Source organism: Meriones unguiculatus, chromosome 9 (genome assembly GCF_030254825.1).
Source record: "Meriones unguiculatus strain TT.TT164.6M chromosome 9, Bangor_MerUng_6.1, whole genome shotgun sequence".
NCBI classification, from domain to species: Eukaryota; Metazoa; Chordata; class Mammalia; order Rodentia; family Muridae; genus Meriones; species Meriones unguiculatus.
This window is the reverse complement of record NC_083357.1, coordinates 63,432,952-63,449,063: the sequence shown is the minus strand read 5'-3', so window position 1 is coordinate 63,449,063 and position 16,112 is coordinate 63,432,952. Positions and strand designations below refer to the sequence as shown.

General features: G+C 49.4%; 1 protein-coding gene across 2 annotated transcripts; it reads right to left on the bottom strand.

Moving 5' to 3' along the window:
• Positions 1-10: 10 nt before the first annotated feature.
• On the bottom strand, positions 11-14,310 carry Trim35 (tripartite motif containing 35). Of its 2 annotated transcripts, XM_021654638.2 has the most exons (6): positions 13,748-14,306; positions 7,107-7,202; positions 6,148-6,378; positions 4,482-4,504; positions 3,622-3,740; positions 11-2,819 (listed from the first exon to the last, which is right to left on the bottom strand). In XM_021654638.2, exons 1-6 carry the CDS (start codon positions 14,252-14,254, stop codon positions 2,218-2,220), a joined length of 1,578 nt encoding a protein of 525 aa, XP_021510313.1. In that variant the 5' UTR covers positions 14,255-14,306; the 3' UTR covers positions 11-2,217. The 2 variants fall into 2 exon arrangements, with proteins under 2 accessions (XP_021510313.1, XP_060247343.1); XM_060391360.1 differs by lacking the exons at positions 11-2,819; positions 4,482-4,504 and having other exon boundaries at positions 3,623-3,740; positions 13,748-14,310.
• Between the last annotated feature and the right edge of the window lie 1,802 nt (positions 14,311-16,112).

Genomic DNA, 16,112 nt, shown 5'->3' with positions numbered 1-16,112 from the left:
GACAATTCAATGAATTAGGAGGAAAGTTTTTATAAGTCATTTATCTGACAAAGGAACTTTTATCTAGAATGCATAATGAACTTGTAAAACTTCATAATAAAAGGACACACAACCCAATGGGCAAGGACTCTGAAGTCTCTGAGGCAGATACACAGCAAACATGAGAAAAGATGCTCCACTATCAGCTGTCAGCGAGGGCAACTAAGGCCACATGAGACACGCTCCATCCTTGCCAGGATGGCCATCAGAGGGCAGACAGTGCTGACAAGAATGCATTACAGCCCAGCCTCACCTGCTGCCAGTAGGAGTAGCAGCAGTACATTCTTAGAAACAGCTTGGCCAGTCCCCAAAGGGTTTAAAATAATTATCATATGACCTGGAAAAGAGACTGCAAGGTATATGACAATCAAAAAAGAAGAGTCCACACAAAACTTGCACACAAATTTCATAGCAGCAGTACTCAGAATAGCTAAAAAGAAGCTGCAACAAGCCAAATTTCCATCAACTAACAAATTAAACAGTACATTCACTGCACACAATGAAATCTTACAGTGGGAAGGAGCGAGTCAGGTACAAGTTACAACAGGAATTTGTGTTTACAAAAGCAATGAAAGAAACATAGCAATTGTGAGTTAAGTAAAATTTTCCTAAAAGAATCTAGGTCATTGAAATGACCCTATTTAAAAAGAATTAAGATGAAAATAAAAAATATTTTAAAAGTTTCTTACAGAGAATCTGAACATGCCACACCGGGCATAGCCTTTTGCACCTGCTTGGAAACCATGGTGCCCAACCATCTGACCCATGCTGGCTTGCCAACACTGTCCCCGCTCCCAGCCTGGCCTGCACCAGTGTTCCTTTCATGTCCTCACTTGCTAGATAATCAATGCATATGACCCATTTATATGTAATTAGTGGGCAAGTGGCATGATTTAAAACAACAATCTTATGTAATGAGGGGTGCAGGCTGAAATTGGGATGCCAGGTCCCAGCTCAGTAATGTGTCCCTGATTATGACAATGCACTTGGGACTTGGCTAGCTGGCAGTCAGCTCCATCTATAGGCATGACTGAGAAAGAAAAGGTGGAGGCGTACACAAAGGGTAAAACCTGGCAAACAGAACAAAAACAAGTGGGCTGAGGCCAATGAGGACGAGGGCAGCAAGGGAGGGGCTCTCCCGTCCCAGGATGCCAGGTTCCAACCTGGGGCCTCCCGGACCAACAGTTCTGGCTGACACAGCATACCCTGTGAGGCCCCTTCTTGTAACTTCTTGTGACTTTCAAGGACTACTGTCAATTCACAGAAGTGGAAAAAGAAGCCCAGAGAAGGGGCAAAAACTTTTTTAAAAAACTATTCTAGAACCTTTGGACGGAGTCAGAGGAAACTTTCAAAGCATGAATTGACCAAGCAGGGCCAATGCCATGCCAACAGGAAGCTTTCCTTCAGAATGAGAAGCAGAGCTTGGGCTCCTGCCTGAGCCCAGCCATCTTCTCACTCACTGCATTCTGCTGCTTTGGCCTCTTTGCCACAGACTTGAAACTTGCCAATCCTTAGCCACTAACGAAAGCCCTAGACTGCTTTTTCTGTGACACCCACTAACTCTGAGCTGTATTCCAGAGCACCCCACACCCTAGTTTCTAGTCAGTGCTGGAATAACTGGGGAACTCTTGGGGCGTCAGACCAACTGCCAAAGACATGCTGCTCAGTTAGGCCAGCCAATCCCTTGCTTGTCCCACTGGGATAGGAGAGTCTGGGTAAAGGCTTTGCCCACTCCTATCTCAACTAATCCTAGGGCTTCCCTGTATGGCCTAACAAGGCCCTCTTCTGGGAAACATAAACAACAAAATGACTCAACAAGAGGCATCTCCTGATAGGCTGGCCTAAAAGTCTCTAAAAATAGTTACAACTATATTATAATGTCCATCCTACAAGAAAACATTATCACCAGCAATTCCAGGACAAAGGAAAACAGGAAACCCATATCCTGAAGGTGCCTTGACTCTAGACAGAGCCGAGGCTCAGCCAAACATCTCCTGGGTGGCTCTTAACTTTGGGCAGAAAAAGGACCAAAAAACAAAGCCAGAGGCATAGGAGGACTTGGAGCTACAGAAAAGGTAAGACAGGATGGAGGACGCTGCGTGAGTGTCAGTGGTGGGCTACAGAAAGATTCTGGGACAGAACAGGCCCGCAGCCCAGTGTCCAGCAGACTCCAGCAGCTCAGATGTCCAGCTCTTCCTTGATGGAGACACGCAGGTGGCAGATGCGCATAGGCTCTGGGGGACCATCGCCCCGAGAGGCCCCCAGGTAGAAGTAGGGCCTCACCTCCCCGAAGTGGGCATGGAAGGTGTACAGGTGGCAGTGGCGCTCCGAGTCATAGAAGGACAGCTCACCCTCCTCACACTCCAGCTCCACACGCAGGCGGCGCGGCATAGCCTGCACCAGAGGGGCTGTGGCTGTGTCTGAAGTCATGCAGTGGTCTCCATCCACACCCTGCGTGCGGCACAGGTACCAGAAGCCCGAGCGTGTGTCATGGTAGCAGCTGTGTGAGTGGCCTTCACCACCGACATCAGCCTGAGCCTGCGCCTGCGCGTGGGCCTGCACCCGCACCACACCCACTCGCCAGCTCGGCAGGCCACCCACATCCACCTCCCAAGAGTGGGAGCCCTTCGAGAAAACTTGAGAGCCCAGCAGGCAGGGTGCTGAGGAGAAGCGCTCTGGATTCTCCACCTGCACACGGTAGCCATGGTTGATGACACTCGTGAGGTCATCAGCCACTTTGAGCCAGCCGGCAGCTGTATTGGGATCCAAGCTGAAGGGCACTAGGGACAGAGAAAGAAGGAGAGAGTCAGCAAACTGGACATACCTCTTCTGCCAGGCTGGCTGAGGTCCCACCTGCCCCAGTGCATGCAGGGAGCTGCCGTGGACTGCTGGGGTAATATGGGTCAAACTACTCCACTACCTTCCCCGGGAAAAGCTACATGTAAGACCCAAGCCCCAGTACCTCGGGATGTAACCTTATTTAGAAATGGATTAGATACAGAGACATGTGGGAGAGAAACGTCACATGACCAACCAAGGCAGAGGCCAGTTTGGCAGTCACAAGCCAAGGGTACCCAAGCAATGCCAGCAAATACCAGAATCTATGTCTGAGGGACATGGTTTTACACATTTCTTGGCAAAGAGGTTTTAGCCTCCAAAATGGTGGGAACAGCATTTGGTCATTTAAGCCAATTTGTGGTCCTCTGTTACAGTAGCCAGGGGAGACTAACACAGGCAGGGACTAGGAAGCTGGAAGGTTCACACACTCCCACGACACCTAAGAAGATCAAGTAACATTCCCCTGGGCCACTGCCATTTCTGGGTATAAAACCAGGGCACACTGGCAGGAGAGAGTTGGAGTGACCTTGGGGAAGGTGACCTGAAGTGGGTCTTCCATCATGAATGCTGGTTATGAATACAGAAAGAGTGTTAGCCTCTGTCAAGTAGGGCAGAACAGGGAGGACCAGCGGCCTTGGGCCTGCCTGGGAGGGCTTGCAGGGAGACCAGGTGAGAAGCTTGGCCGGATTTCTGCAGCACAGAACAGTCTGCATTTGCCTGGAGCATCTTCCAGCAGGTCCTTACCAGACTCAACAGACCCAAGCATCTTCTTCCAGACACGGTACTGCAGGGACTCCAGATACTTGCATGCATCCATAAGCAGGCCAGGCTGGAGAGGAGCGGGCTCCACGGTACAAAAGAGCCTGGGAAAGGAAGACTGGGCATCAGATGGGGCTGGGGCCAGGGTCCCCTGGCCAAGTTTACTACAAATAGGCAACAGGACTTGTTCCCTTCCTTCAGACCTAAGCTTCCTGGCTGTCTGTCCCAAGGCAAACCTGGATGGGGCCAGAAGCCACTGGGCTGCCACAGCCCTTCAGGGTTCAGCAGGAAGAAGTCTCAACCCTGAACAACTGGGAGGTTCTCCAACCTTAGCTGCCATTCTCAGGCATAGAAATCACACTTAAAGTCATGTGGTCCAAGCTGGAAGGGCCCTAACGGTGCTCTGACCTTTGCCCAGTGCCTGCAAACTGGGAACTCATCACAGCCCGGAGCACATACTCCCATCTTCAGGCAGGACACACTCTTCCTTACCCATCCTGGAAAAGCCCAACAAGCATCCACCACAGCAGTGTATGCCAAGGCTCTCAGAGGCAGGAAGCTGGCCAAAAACTGAGCCTGCTGATGACTGAGAAACACGGAGGTATGTGTTCGGTGCTGTAAATCCCCATGGAGAGTATCGACCCTCTATGTTCCAAAACAACTCTGTCTCCATGCCAACCAGAACTGAAACGCCTGTAAAGAGCTCCCTTGGCTGGCCTCTCCCACTCCCTCTGGAATGCACCCAGCTGGAAGCAATACCTGTCCAGCCTTCAGCCACTGGAGAGTATAGCCCTGACTTTCTGTCTGCTCACCCCCACCCTACCCCATCAGGTCTGGTAACTTACCGGCGTTTTCGGCTCTTGTGTTTCTGGGGAAAAAAAAAAAAAGCATAGACACAGATTAAGAGAAGGCCACTAAGAAATATAGGACATTTCTGACCAGCAGTTGTCAGGTGCCCCACATTCAAGGATGAGCAGACCTGACATGACTCCGCTGTCATACACCCCATGAGGATCTCGAGATTCGGTGTCACCCTTGTCCCAGGTGCCAGGGTGAGGATGCAACAGTGAGAGACCTTGCTCAGTATATAGGAAGCTCAGGGCCACCTTTGCTACAATGTAGAAATGACCCTCAAGTTCATATGGAGTTTTAGGAAGCGATGAATAGCAAAGGCAACTCTGAAAAACAACCACGTTGGAGGACTCATACTCCCCAATTTCAAACTTGCTACAAAAGCTACAGTGATGGACATGATGGTCCAATGAGGATAGAACTGACTATCTAGATAATGTCTGAGTTTCTACAGGGGACCAAGGTCAATTGATAAAACAAACTATCTTCTCAGCAAATGATGTAGGTATAACCAAACAGCAACACAGCAAAGAAGCCTCTGCCTTGTGAGATTAAAAAACAAAAAATTAGGTCTTATTTAAGAGCTAAGACTTATACTGCGAGAAGATAAAACGGAACAGACCAAGGCCCCGTACCTTCTCCACAGAACCCTCCTCCTCAAAAAAACACACCACAAAAAAAGAAAAGATAAAGGATAAAGGGTTGGGCATGTGCTTCAGTAAGAGTACAGCCTGGCACATTCCCATTACAAAGCCAAGGCTATGTATCCAGCATCACAAACAGAGGGAGGGAGTGAGGGAGGTGGGGAAAGACTGGGAGAGACAGGGAGGGGAGAAAAAGAATACCAAGATAAAAAACCAAAAAAGACAAAAAAACAGGGACCAGCAGCTAAATGGCTCAGAAGGTTAAGGCGCTTTCTGTCAAGCCTAACTCTGGGACCCACATACTAAAGACTGACTGCCATAAACTGTTCTTTGACTTCCACACAGGCTTTGCAACGTGGACCAGAGTGGTGGTTTAAATGAAAATGACGCCCATAGGCCCACTGGGAGGGGCATCATTGCAGGTGTGGCCATGTTGGAGTAGGAGTGGCATGCTGGAGGAAGTGTGTCACAGGGGCTAGGCTTTGAGGTTTCAGAAGTTCAAGTCAGACCCACTTGTTTACTCTCTCTCCGCTGCCTGTAGATGCAGACAGAGAACTCTCAGCTACCTCTCCAGCACTATGTCTGTGCGCTGGCCTGCTTCCTGCCACAAAGGCAAGGAACTAAAGCTCTGAACTATAAGCTAGCCCCAACTGGATGTTTTCCTTTATAAGAGTTGCCATGGTCATGGTGTCTCTCATTGCAATAGAAACCCTAACTAACTCACCTATCTACAATAAATAAATAAAAAATGTAATATATTTTTAAAGTTTAAATTATTACAAAATTTCATTTAGGGGTAGGGAGAGAACCAAGCAACCACCAACCAAAAAGCAGCAAGAGCTAGTAAAGGGTGGCGGTGGGGATGGAAGGATATCCAGTTGCCAAGCTGTGCTCTGGCACAAACCATGCCAGTGAGGTCCTCCTCCATCACAGAAGACTGCTAGATGGGGCCAGTGGTCTGAGCTTCTGGCCCCTGACCCTGACCCACCCTCAGTTCAGAGGCTGGGCCTCTTACCATGAGGAAGGTCATGTCATCTTCCTTCATCTCCATCTGCAGACGCTCAATCTCACGAGCCAGCGCCTCGGTCTGCTCTGCCAGCTGTTTCATCTTCTCCTCAGCCAGCAGGTGCTTCTTTCTGCTCTCTTCCTTCATGGCATCCAGGGTGGCCTGTTCCTCCACCCTCAGGAAATCTCGGAGCTTGTCAAACTCATCCCGGATGCGGCCCTCCAGCCAAGTTGTCTGCACCTGCACCCCAGGGAGAAGCCAGCAAGGTCAGGTGTGCGTGGGGGTTCAGGTTGCCCTTAGCTGGGGACCACTTTCAGCACAGCAACTCAACACTCTAGGTGTGATATGAGGAACCTTAAAGGTAAAGATCAGGGTACCTCTACAAGTCCAGACTCAAATGGGGACATGAACAGTTGTTTGATAATTTCAAAGATGCAATTACTGCATATAAATGGCAGCCTATCCTCCCCCATCAGCGTTCTCTTTTTCAGGTGCCCCAGAAGTCCTAAAACAGAAGCGAATGATAAATTTCTACAAGTTATCTGCCTTCAAAGCCCAAGGCCTTGAATGTGTCTAAGTGAGAGGCAGAAGGCCAGGTGAGTTTCACCTGTGGAGTGGGGATACTGACAGACACGGTGCATTCTGGAGATCAGACAGGATAGCTGATGAGTGTACAGGGGTTGGAGGGATGGCGTGATCTCTAACGAGCCCTAGGTCACCACTGCTTTGACTGTGAGCTGGAGATGTGTGACAGAAGTTATCTTTACCTCAGCGCAGATGATGGTGGCAGCTTCTTGGTCCACTCCTGTGCCTACTGTCCTGGCCATGCCCTTCACCAGTGTCAGAGCAGCCCCACTGATACCCATGAAACCCCAGCTGAGGCCAGGTCTGAGCTGGCCAAAGCCAGGGACTCATCCTCCCTCACCTCAGTCCTCCCATACTTCCTACCTGGCCCAGCACCCACTCACCTCATTGTGCTTGGCGATGGCCTCATAGGTGCGTCTCAGGGCCCAGAAAGACTTGGCTTTCTCTCGCAGCACATGCTCCATGTTCTTGCACTTGGCCTAATGTAGGAAACACAGACACAAGTTAGCACTGGGGGCCAGGCAGTGAAACCAGCACACCCGCTCACTGTGGAGTCCAATCACGAGCCAGGGAAACCAGTATGTTCCAAGTGCTGTGGGCACAGCTGGAAGCTCAGCATAGCCTCAACCTTGAACTGCACGTTTCCTACTTTGGAAGGCACCTGGTACAGGTGGGGAACAAGGCTCAGGGGTTCTGGAGATGGACCTGTTAAGGTGTTATTTTTATAAAAATTGTGTTTGTTTCACAGTTTCTCTCTTAACTTGGCTATCACACAAATAATTGAGACTCTATTATTTTAACAAGTTTCACAGCACAAGAACTGAACAGTTATTAATCTATTTTTAACCCCAAAAGGTTATCTGCTTTTCTCCCAGCATACATCTCAAAGATCTTACACTTTGTAGCTTTTCTTGCTCCAGCTCCTCTCTTGATGTCTCTTGGACCTCTGCCTGTGGCTGAATCCCTTACTTCCTCTTCTAACTCCGCTTCCATGGCTAGCAGGAAGTACAGCCCCCCCCCACTAAAGTATGGGCTGTAAGCTGCTTTATTAGCATATGAGAGGACAATTTGGGAGCAGTGTTTACACAACATTGAGACAGGAGATTCTCAGAACAAGGACTGCAACAAGGTATGAGGGGTACAGAAATCAGCATTTGAATTACACACTAATTTTTTGCCTACACGGATCTCTGCCCAGCTGGTCACAGTATAGCAAAGAACAGACAGCGCTGCTTACAGCTGCTCCTGGAACCCCAAAGCTGTGAGGATACCATCAAGACGGCATGGCCATCTCGCTCTGGAATTTTCCAAACTGGGCTTGTCTACGGCCACTATGAAAAGGGTTGACAATGTGGATGGTTCCAGTCATTTCCTAAGAGGCAAAATATTCAAATGAGGTTTCACTTAAACATGCCTCCACAACCCAGCTTCTTCTTTACTGTTTCTGGGACCCCAGGAAACACCTCCATTAGCAAACTCATGCCTTTTTTTCCCCATTTGTTTTATTTCCTGACACAAGGTCTTACTCCAGAGCACAGGCTGGGCTAAACTCACTGTGCAACCAAGCTGTCCAGAACTCACAGTGATCCTTCTGCCAAGTGGTAAGGTCACAGGCATAGGCAATCACACCCAAGTAGTCCTTCCTACTTTTAATATTTTCAAGTGTTCTTCTTTTGAGGGTACAGATGTATGCGGTGGCAGGGGTACGCCCACATGCTCTTGAAGGCTGGGAAAATAGGTAGTGTCCCAACGGATCACTCCCTACAACAATCTGTCATTTTTTTCTTCTATTTTCAAGATTATAGTTATCATCTCCCCCACTTCCCTTTCTTCTCTCCAAACCTTTCTTGCTTGCCTTCAGATTCATAGTCTTTTTGTTACCCCATGCATTTATTATTTATATAAATGTAACATTCCTAAATAAACCTGCTCAGTCTGTGTTTGTGGCTGTGTTTTTCATGAGTGAACACTGGTGCGCTCTTTCCTCAGGAAGAATTACTCCCATCCCCACCTGCATTGGTTGCCTGTAGTTTTTGTATGGGGTTGAGGCTTCGTGTCTTTCCTCCATCCATTTGGAGTCTCCATTGCTGTTGCCCCATTCAGTTCATGTTTAGGCAGTCATGTTGGTGAGGCATGGGGGTCACTCTGACATTCCAAAATGGATGGGGTGAAGACATGAAGGTGATGTCAGGAGACAGGCTCACTGCAAATTCACTGATCATCTGACTCTTCCTCAATGTCTCCTAAATATTGTCTACCGTAGTCTCGAGACAAAGTCTCTCACTGAATCTAAGGCTAGGCCAGTGCCAGAAAATCCTAAGGATCTCTCTATTTCTGGCCCCCAACAGAGATAAAGTTCAGATAATCATGTGGTCTCACTTTTTATGTGGGTTCTGGGGATTTAAACTTGAGGCAAACACCTACCCACTGAGCCATCTCCCTAGCGTCCTGCTTAATTTTTAAAAATAAAACCACTTTATTCTAATTAACACAAACATACACAATATTAGTTTAAGAAAGGTGCTCAAACATTTGACAGTGTCAATGCTTTCTTTCTGAGATTTCTATTTTATGTGTGGGGGGTTTTGTCTGTACGTGTGTCTGTGAACTGCATGTATGCCTGGTGCCCAGTGGCTGGCAGAAGATGTCAGATCCCTTGGAACTGGAGTTACAGATTGTTGTAGTTGCCATGCAGGTACTGGGAACCAGAACTCAGTTGCGCTACAAGGGCAGCTACTGATGCATATCTCTATCCTTTCAATGCTTTTAAATTTTTAATTGTTGCTGCTAAGATGGAATTCTGAGAAGCAGAAGTTGGGTTCCTTCTGCTTTTTGTATCCAAGGCCTATTAATTTCTCTCCATTTTTATCTTTTTCTTTCCACATTCCATGAACGTGCTATAGACTCCTTCAGAAAAATCTACCAGTAACAATCCTAATATTAATTACAAATGGCTACTGTCATTTACTTTGAGTCAGCACTAATCAACAAACTATGCGTCACTTAATCATCATGACATTAGCTCTTATCAGATAAGTATATTACAGTACATTTTTGAGAAGGGACTCTGAAGTGCACAGGGAAAGGACCCTGTTCTCTCCAAGTGTATGAACCTGTATCTGGATGGCTAACTAGGTTGTTGCTCAAAAGAAAACAAAAGAAGAAGTCATATAACAGATCTTTGTCAAGGACATGGATTTAATTTCCACAATGTAAAAACCCCAAAACTAATCTCCCAGCCAGAATTACATTGGTCTCAGTTTTCCTGAGACAGTTGGTCAAATTCTTTTGGTTACTGCTTGTACAAGGAACTTTGTCCATATGCACATAGGCATAGCATAGCTAAGCCATATTCCTAGGATAGTTTTTCTTTGAGAGGAAATCTGGGGCGTGGAGAGGAGTCGGCCAGTAAAGTGGATGTCTGTTGGGAAACCCTGCTGCTAAGGTTGTAGTCCACCATGACCAGAAAGGCCTGAACTTAGCAATAAATGGAGGACTCCCTTTTGTCAGTGGGGCTTTTTCTTCTCTGCCTGCACTCATCTGCAGAGTGTCCCTAGGCACAGATGTCTCTAACCACATCTGGAATATGACCTTTGACATAGTTCCCTGCAAAAAATGTTCTCCCCGCTGCTACCCACAAGGTAATTAGGTACCCCTTTATATGATAGGACCATGTTGTCAATTGCAAATAAAGCATTCCTGGCACTTCAAGCTGCAGCCAATGGTGCCCATCTACCCTGGGAACCCTCCAACCATTCCTCAAGAACAACACAGCCTTTGTTTACCCTGAATAAAGTTAAGCAGCCTCACTCAAGCTGATCCCAGAAGGTCATTTCCATCCTACTCCTGGCCTTCTGAACCCTAGGCCCCACCCCACACCTCTGTTCCCTTTGTCTTCCAGGGACCTGTGGCCAAGGGTCCTGGGGTGGGGATACAAGAACCTCAGTTCTGATCCCCAGCATCCACACACCTGTAACCACAGCCCTAGATCCCTGGAGTTCAATGGCCAACAGATCCAGCTCAATCAACGAGTTCCAGATCTAGTGTGTCCTGTTGTCAAAATGTAAAGGCAAAGAGATCAAGGAAAGACTACCATCTACCTCTGCCAACCCCAGCCCAGAACACATACATACACCAAATCCCCACCCCCACACACCGAAGAGTTGTGTACTCTATCCAAACCTGAGAACACTGTACTTGAGGACTTCCTAACGTCCCTCTGATTTGATCAGCTATGACATGTTCCAAAATGTTGTTGGCCCTTCCATCAGGTCCCACTATGTTAGGACGAAGTCCCAGCTCATTAACATCCCTGACTGTCCACGAATGGGTCTGCATGGCAGCAGTGACAGAAGACCCAACACACACAGCCTTTATTGCTTTTGCTGGGCCGTGACCCACATCACAACTAAAGGAAAGAGTTCTTCATTTTGCTCAGTTTCAGAAGTATCAGTTGGGTCCATCACAGGGTTGGGGATGGCAGCGCAAAGGTGGGCAAGAAGCAGAAAAAGGGGGATACAAGACACAGCTCCCAAGGGCACTTCCCACAAACTCCTTTTTGGGCCCCACCTAATTTACCACATCCAAAAGAGGCCATCAGATGATGACCCTGTGAAAGGATTCACTCACTGACCAGGTCAGGGTCTCCCTTTTGGAACACTTTCAGACACTCCAGGAGTTGTACTTTACTGTCACAGTTAAGATTAACCACCATACTGCTTCAAGGTTTCTGTGAATGTCAAATTTTGTGAACACTTCCGGGCATCTAGCACAGAGTAAATCCTCAAAGACTGTTGCCACTGGATTATCACACGGTGGCCAAAAGGTCTTTCTAAGCACCCATCTCTGGGATGCTGGAGGGTCCCCAGGGGACCAAGCTTAGTATGACAATCTCACAACCCTTACCTAGTCTTCCTATTATGCCTGTTCCCTTAACAACCCACACCCGCACCCAACCACACAGAACCTGCTTATCTAACTGCCTCACCAACTCCTCTGAAATGTCAAATCCGGAGAAGTGTTCTAGTTTGCTGTTGCCATGACGATCAAAATGCAACTCTAGTTAGAAACGGTTTATTATAGCTTATACTTCCAGGTCACACTCAATCACTGAGGATCGTCAGGGCAGGAAATCAAGCGAGAACGAACGCAGAATTATGGAAATCAGGGAGGTGTGCTGTTTTCCGGCTCGCTCCAAGGCTCATGCTCAGTTAGCTTTCTTATACTAGCCAGGACCTGTAATGGGCCCTCCCACACTGATCTCCAAACTAGACAATCTCTCAGACTGGCTGATCTATTCTGGTCAGCCCCTCAATTCAGATTCCCTGAGATGACCCTAGGTTGTGTCAAAATGAAATTAAGTAAGAAGAGGGGCTGTCTCATAGAGCCAAGTAGCCACAATACCTAGAACAGTCTAGGTATTATACAAAGGAGCATACAAAGGAGTCTGAATAGGCCGTACTGCATCAGGCTGAGCACAGCTCGTGCACTCCTGGGATCTTTCAGACCAGCCCACTCCCTGCTCTTTAAGATTCACACCAAGCACCCAGTGGCCTCACACCACCATTCTAAAATGAGAATAAGACGTGGGCCTCCATATCTAAGCTTTCTCTCTTCTAGAACCTTCTATATGCTGCTGCATCTTCTTGCAAAAACCTCCCCTAGGCTCCTTCACCTGGTTAATGCCTCTACATCCTTCAGATTTTTGCTATAAGCTCCCTGAGAGTAGGAATTATTATTACCATCGATCTCATGTCCCCACTGTCCCTGGAACCTCCCAGTACAAGGCACCCAGCAAGAACAGAAGGCTGTCTTCAGCTGATGCTTTACCCCATTCTGGGGACTCTACTGGAGCTAATCTGTACCTTTGCCAGCCCTGGGGAATTCATTCGAACCAGCACCAAGCCTTCAGGCTGTCGACTTCAGCTATGCCAAACAGAGACCTAGAACTTTGCTAGCGGAAGTGGGAACAAGCACTGCTTTGGACCACTGCTGAGAAAATGTGATGAGGAACAGGCAGGAAGATGGCATCCGGCCTACACCCCCGCCCCCACGCGAAGATGCAAAGACGCCGGCCGATTCTCTATAAAGACGTTTCATAAACTGGAGAAGGGGCGTCTTGGGGAGCAGCCCGCTGAAGATGAACTCTTGCAGTACCTCCTCGTCATCACTATGTCAGGCTTCCTGGCAGCTAACCTCGGCCCTCCCAACTGTAGGCCTGACCCCATGTATTATGAAACAAATTTAGCTGTTTCACAGCTTTGAAAAGCAAGTCGCCAGAGAGTAACGCGGACATTTCAGAAACCCGTTTAAAAAGTCAGCTGAAACGCCAGTCTGAGTGCTTTGTAAAGCAATGAAGCATGCACATCTAAGCAAGTGGCTCAAATTGTTTTCCAAAAGCCTGACCTTGTTTACTTAAGAAAATTTTTTTCTTGTTTTAGAACAAAGACTTTTCACTGGGCCTGGTGACACAGACCTGAAGTCTTGGCCACTCACAAGGCCGAGGCAAACAGAAGGCAAGTTCAAGGCTGGCATGGCTAATTTAAGCGGTTGGCGCAAAATCAAAACTAGGCTGGGGAAGCAGCTGCGTGGTAAAGTCCTTGCCTGGAATGTACGAAGGCCTAGCTGGATCTCCTGCGGCACCGACACCCACCCTTCCCCGCTACTTTTGCTGTGTCAGCTGCTCTCGGTTTAATTATAGTCACTGGAAGTCCAGATGTTACAAAAAGAGAAATCGGAGTAAGGCAGCAGGCCGGCGCCATAGACCTTTCCTAAGCCGCGGGGGCCCGCTGGGCTGGGGAAAAAGCTCAAGGCCTCAGAACACTAGCTAGCCTGGCCTTCTCTGCTAAACCAACCGTACGGCACACTCTAGCATTGTTCGGACGGGCCTGGACCGCGCGCGGGCGGGCAAGATGGTGTCTAGGCCAGGGAAAAGGGAAGAGGGGAGGGGGAGAGGGAGGGGCGAAGGGGAAAGAAAGGAGGGGCAACCCCGGGGGTCCCCAGGGCGGGCAGGCGCGGCGCTCACCCGAAAGTCCTGCGCAGTGTCCTTGATGGGCTGCACGCGATGCTCCTGGTGCCGGGCGTCGGCCTGGCAGGCACAGCACAGCAGCTCCTTGTCCTCCAGGCAAAAGAGCGTGAGCGGGGCGCGGTGCGCACGGCAGGGGCGCGGGGACCGGCGACCCGTCCAGCGCGCGCCCTCGGCCTCCTCGCGCAGCAGGGTCTCCACCAGGTTGTTGAGCGTGTGGTTGGTGCGCAACTCCCCGGGCGCCGCTCGTTCCTTGCACACCGGGCACGAGGGCGTCGTCTGCACCTCCCAGCAGCTGCTCACACACCGGCGGCAGAAGTTGTGGCCACAGCGCAGCGTCACCGCGTCGCGGAACGGGTCGTAGCACACGGCGCACAGCAGCTCCTCTTTGAAGGAGCGCGAAGGCCCCGGCGACACGGAAGGGCCCGGCTCCATCGCAGGAGCAGCCGCCGCCGTGGTCACCACGGACGCCTTCATGCCTACCCCGCGGGCGTTGTCCCCGCTCATCGCCGCGGAAAGCGACTACGGCTCGGACCAGTCACGACGGGGCTTTGAGCTGGCCGGCCCGCCCACTTCCGGCATGCGCGGGGTCTCCCGGAAGAGGCGTGGTCCGCAATCTCGGCTCCGCTCCCAGGCGACCCACGTAGGTCCCCGCGCGGAAGGATCTCTCGGTGGGGTTCCCGTTGTGAAAGGAGCGGCGAAGCCGGGGGCCGCCATCCTTACGCAGTTCCCCAAGTCGCAGGCTCCCGGTAGAGATGGGGGTGGACCTCGTTTTTCACCTCCTTAGGCCCCCAGATGGCATCCGAACCGGGGTTCAAAGCAGTGGCTGTGTCATGGAGCCCTAGGGAGGGTTTCTCAAAAACCTTCGCACCGTTCGTCCGCTGACTTTGGCCGGCCTAACTGCGGCGTCGAGGTGGCAGGAAGACCGGACAAGTCGTGCATCCTGCCTAGTGTGGATAAATGGGTTCAGTGTGTAAAATGGTGGTCTCCGTTCTAAGGGGGTGTGGCATGCTCCTGGCATCAGGCAGAACTCCATTAAAGCCAGGATCAGAAAGTCGTGGTGCTTATGCTTGTAATCTCAACACTTGTGGGAGGCCCAAAAGGGAGGCTCAGGAGTTCGAGGCCAGCCTGGGTTACACAGGGACACTTAAAAAAAAAAAATCCATGCTGGATTCTTGCCAAGAATGGCAGGCTGCATGTTCCAACTGCGCCTGCCTGTTTCAGTGTGATATTTGTAGCCTTCCGCTGTTGAATATCTTTCACGGGATGAGCTGCCATTCCGGCTTCTGTAGAAAAATGACACCTATGTGGAGGTAGTGTCGACGGCCTTTTTCTGACAGTTTCTTTTCGAGACGCTGCTGAACATCCTTGAATAGCTAAAAGAGGCAGAAACAATGTCTTTTCCGGTGAAAGTCTGGCCAGCTACTCCCCGTTATCAAAGATTACGGTTCGCTGAGCTCAGGCTTTCTCTCCTGAGGAGGACACTGATCTCTGCTAGTGAATATGGTCCTTGCCCCGACCCTAGTCATTCGCGTGCAAGGAGGGGAAAATGTCAAGTACTTAACAGCCCTTACACGTTTCTTTCCACACTCTGCAATAGTCCTTTCTCCTGGGATTGACACCGTTAACTGGTATTGTCTTCAGCCCTTTCTCCCGGGGCCCGACACCATTAATTCGTATTGTCTTCAGAAAGTCTGTTGGAGACCCACAAACCCCTCCTGCTCTTCCACAGTCAGTTACCCAGGAGCCGGTTTTAGTTTGTTCTAGTCCGGTTCTTTTCGGTGCTGGGGATGGAGCCCAGAGGATTTGGGTGAGTGCTGTTCCCCTCAGACTACATTCTTCAGCCCTTGATTTGCTAAAACAAGATCACTGGCATTTGTAATCCTCTGGTTTTAGCCTCTGGGTGCCAAGATTATAGACATTTATTTCCCAAAGGTTTCTAGATAAGCTTACTCCCCTGGGGAGGCAGAGTTGTGGGGACAACAGACAGACACCAACACTTTTGTATATTCACAGGATGGGGGGGAGGGGGTTGTCTCAAGTACCACTCAAGTTTGTGAGCCACTGTTCTGTAGCCACTCACCTGACAAGCTGTCAGCTGTTCAAAATTAACGTTAGAACTTGAAAAAGCCCTGTACAGCAAGCACCTCTTGAGAAATCTTTGATTTTTCTTGCAATTATTTTGTTATTTATTGGGGACAAGGTGGGGTACACTCATGCTACAGCATTTCTGTAGAGCTCAGAGGACTTGTAGGATCTGGTTCTCTCTTTTCACCATGTGGGCCCTAAGAATCAAGCTCAGGTCCTTAGGCTTAGTGGCAAATGCCACCTGCTGAGCCAACTCAACAGCCTTAATTTCTTTCTT

Coding starts and splice junctions, on each gene's coding strand:
- Trim35 (XM_021654638.2), bottom strand. CDS start 14,254: ATGAGCGGGGACAACGCCCGCGGGGTAGGCATGAAGGCGTCCGTGGTG. Junction 7,203..13,747: donor ACACTGCGCAGGACTTTCGG/GTGAGCGCCGCG, acceptor TTCCTACATTAG/GCCAAGTGCAAGAACATGGA. Junction 2,820..3,621: donor GCTTGGGTCTGTTGAGTCTG/GTAAGGACCTGC, acceptor CTCTGTCCCTAG/TGCCCTTCAGCTTGGATCCC.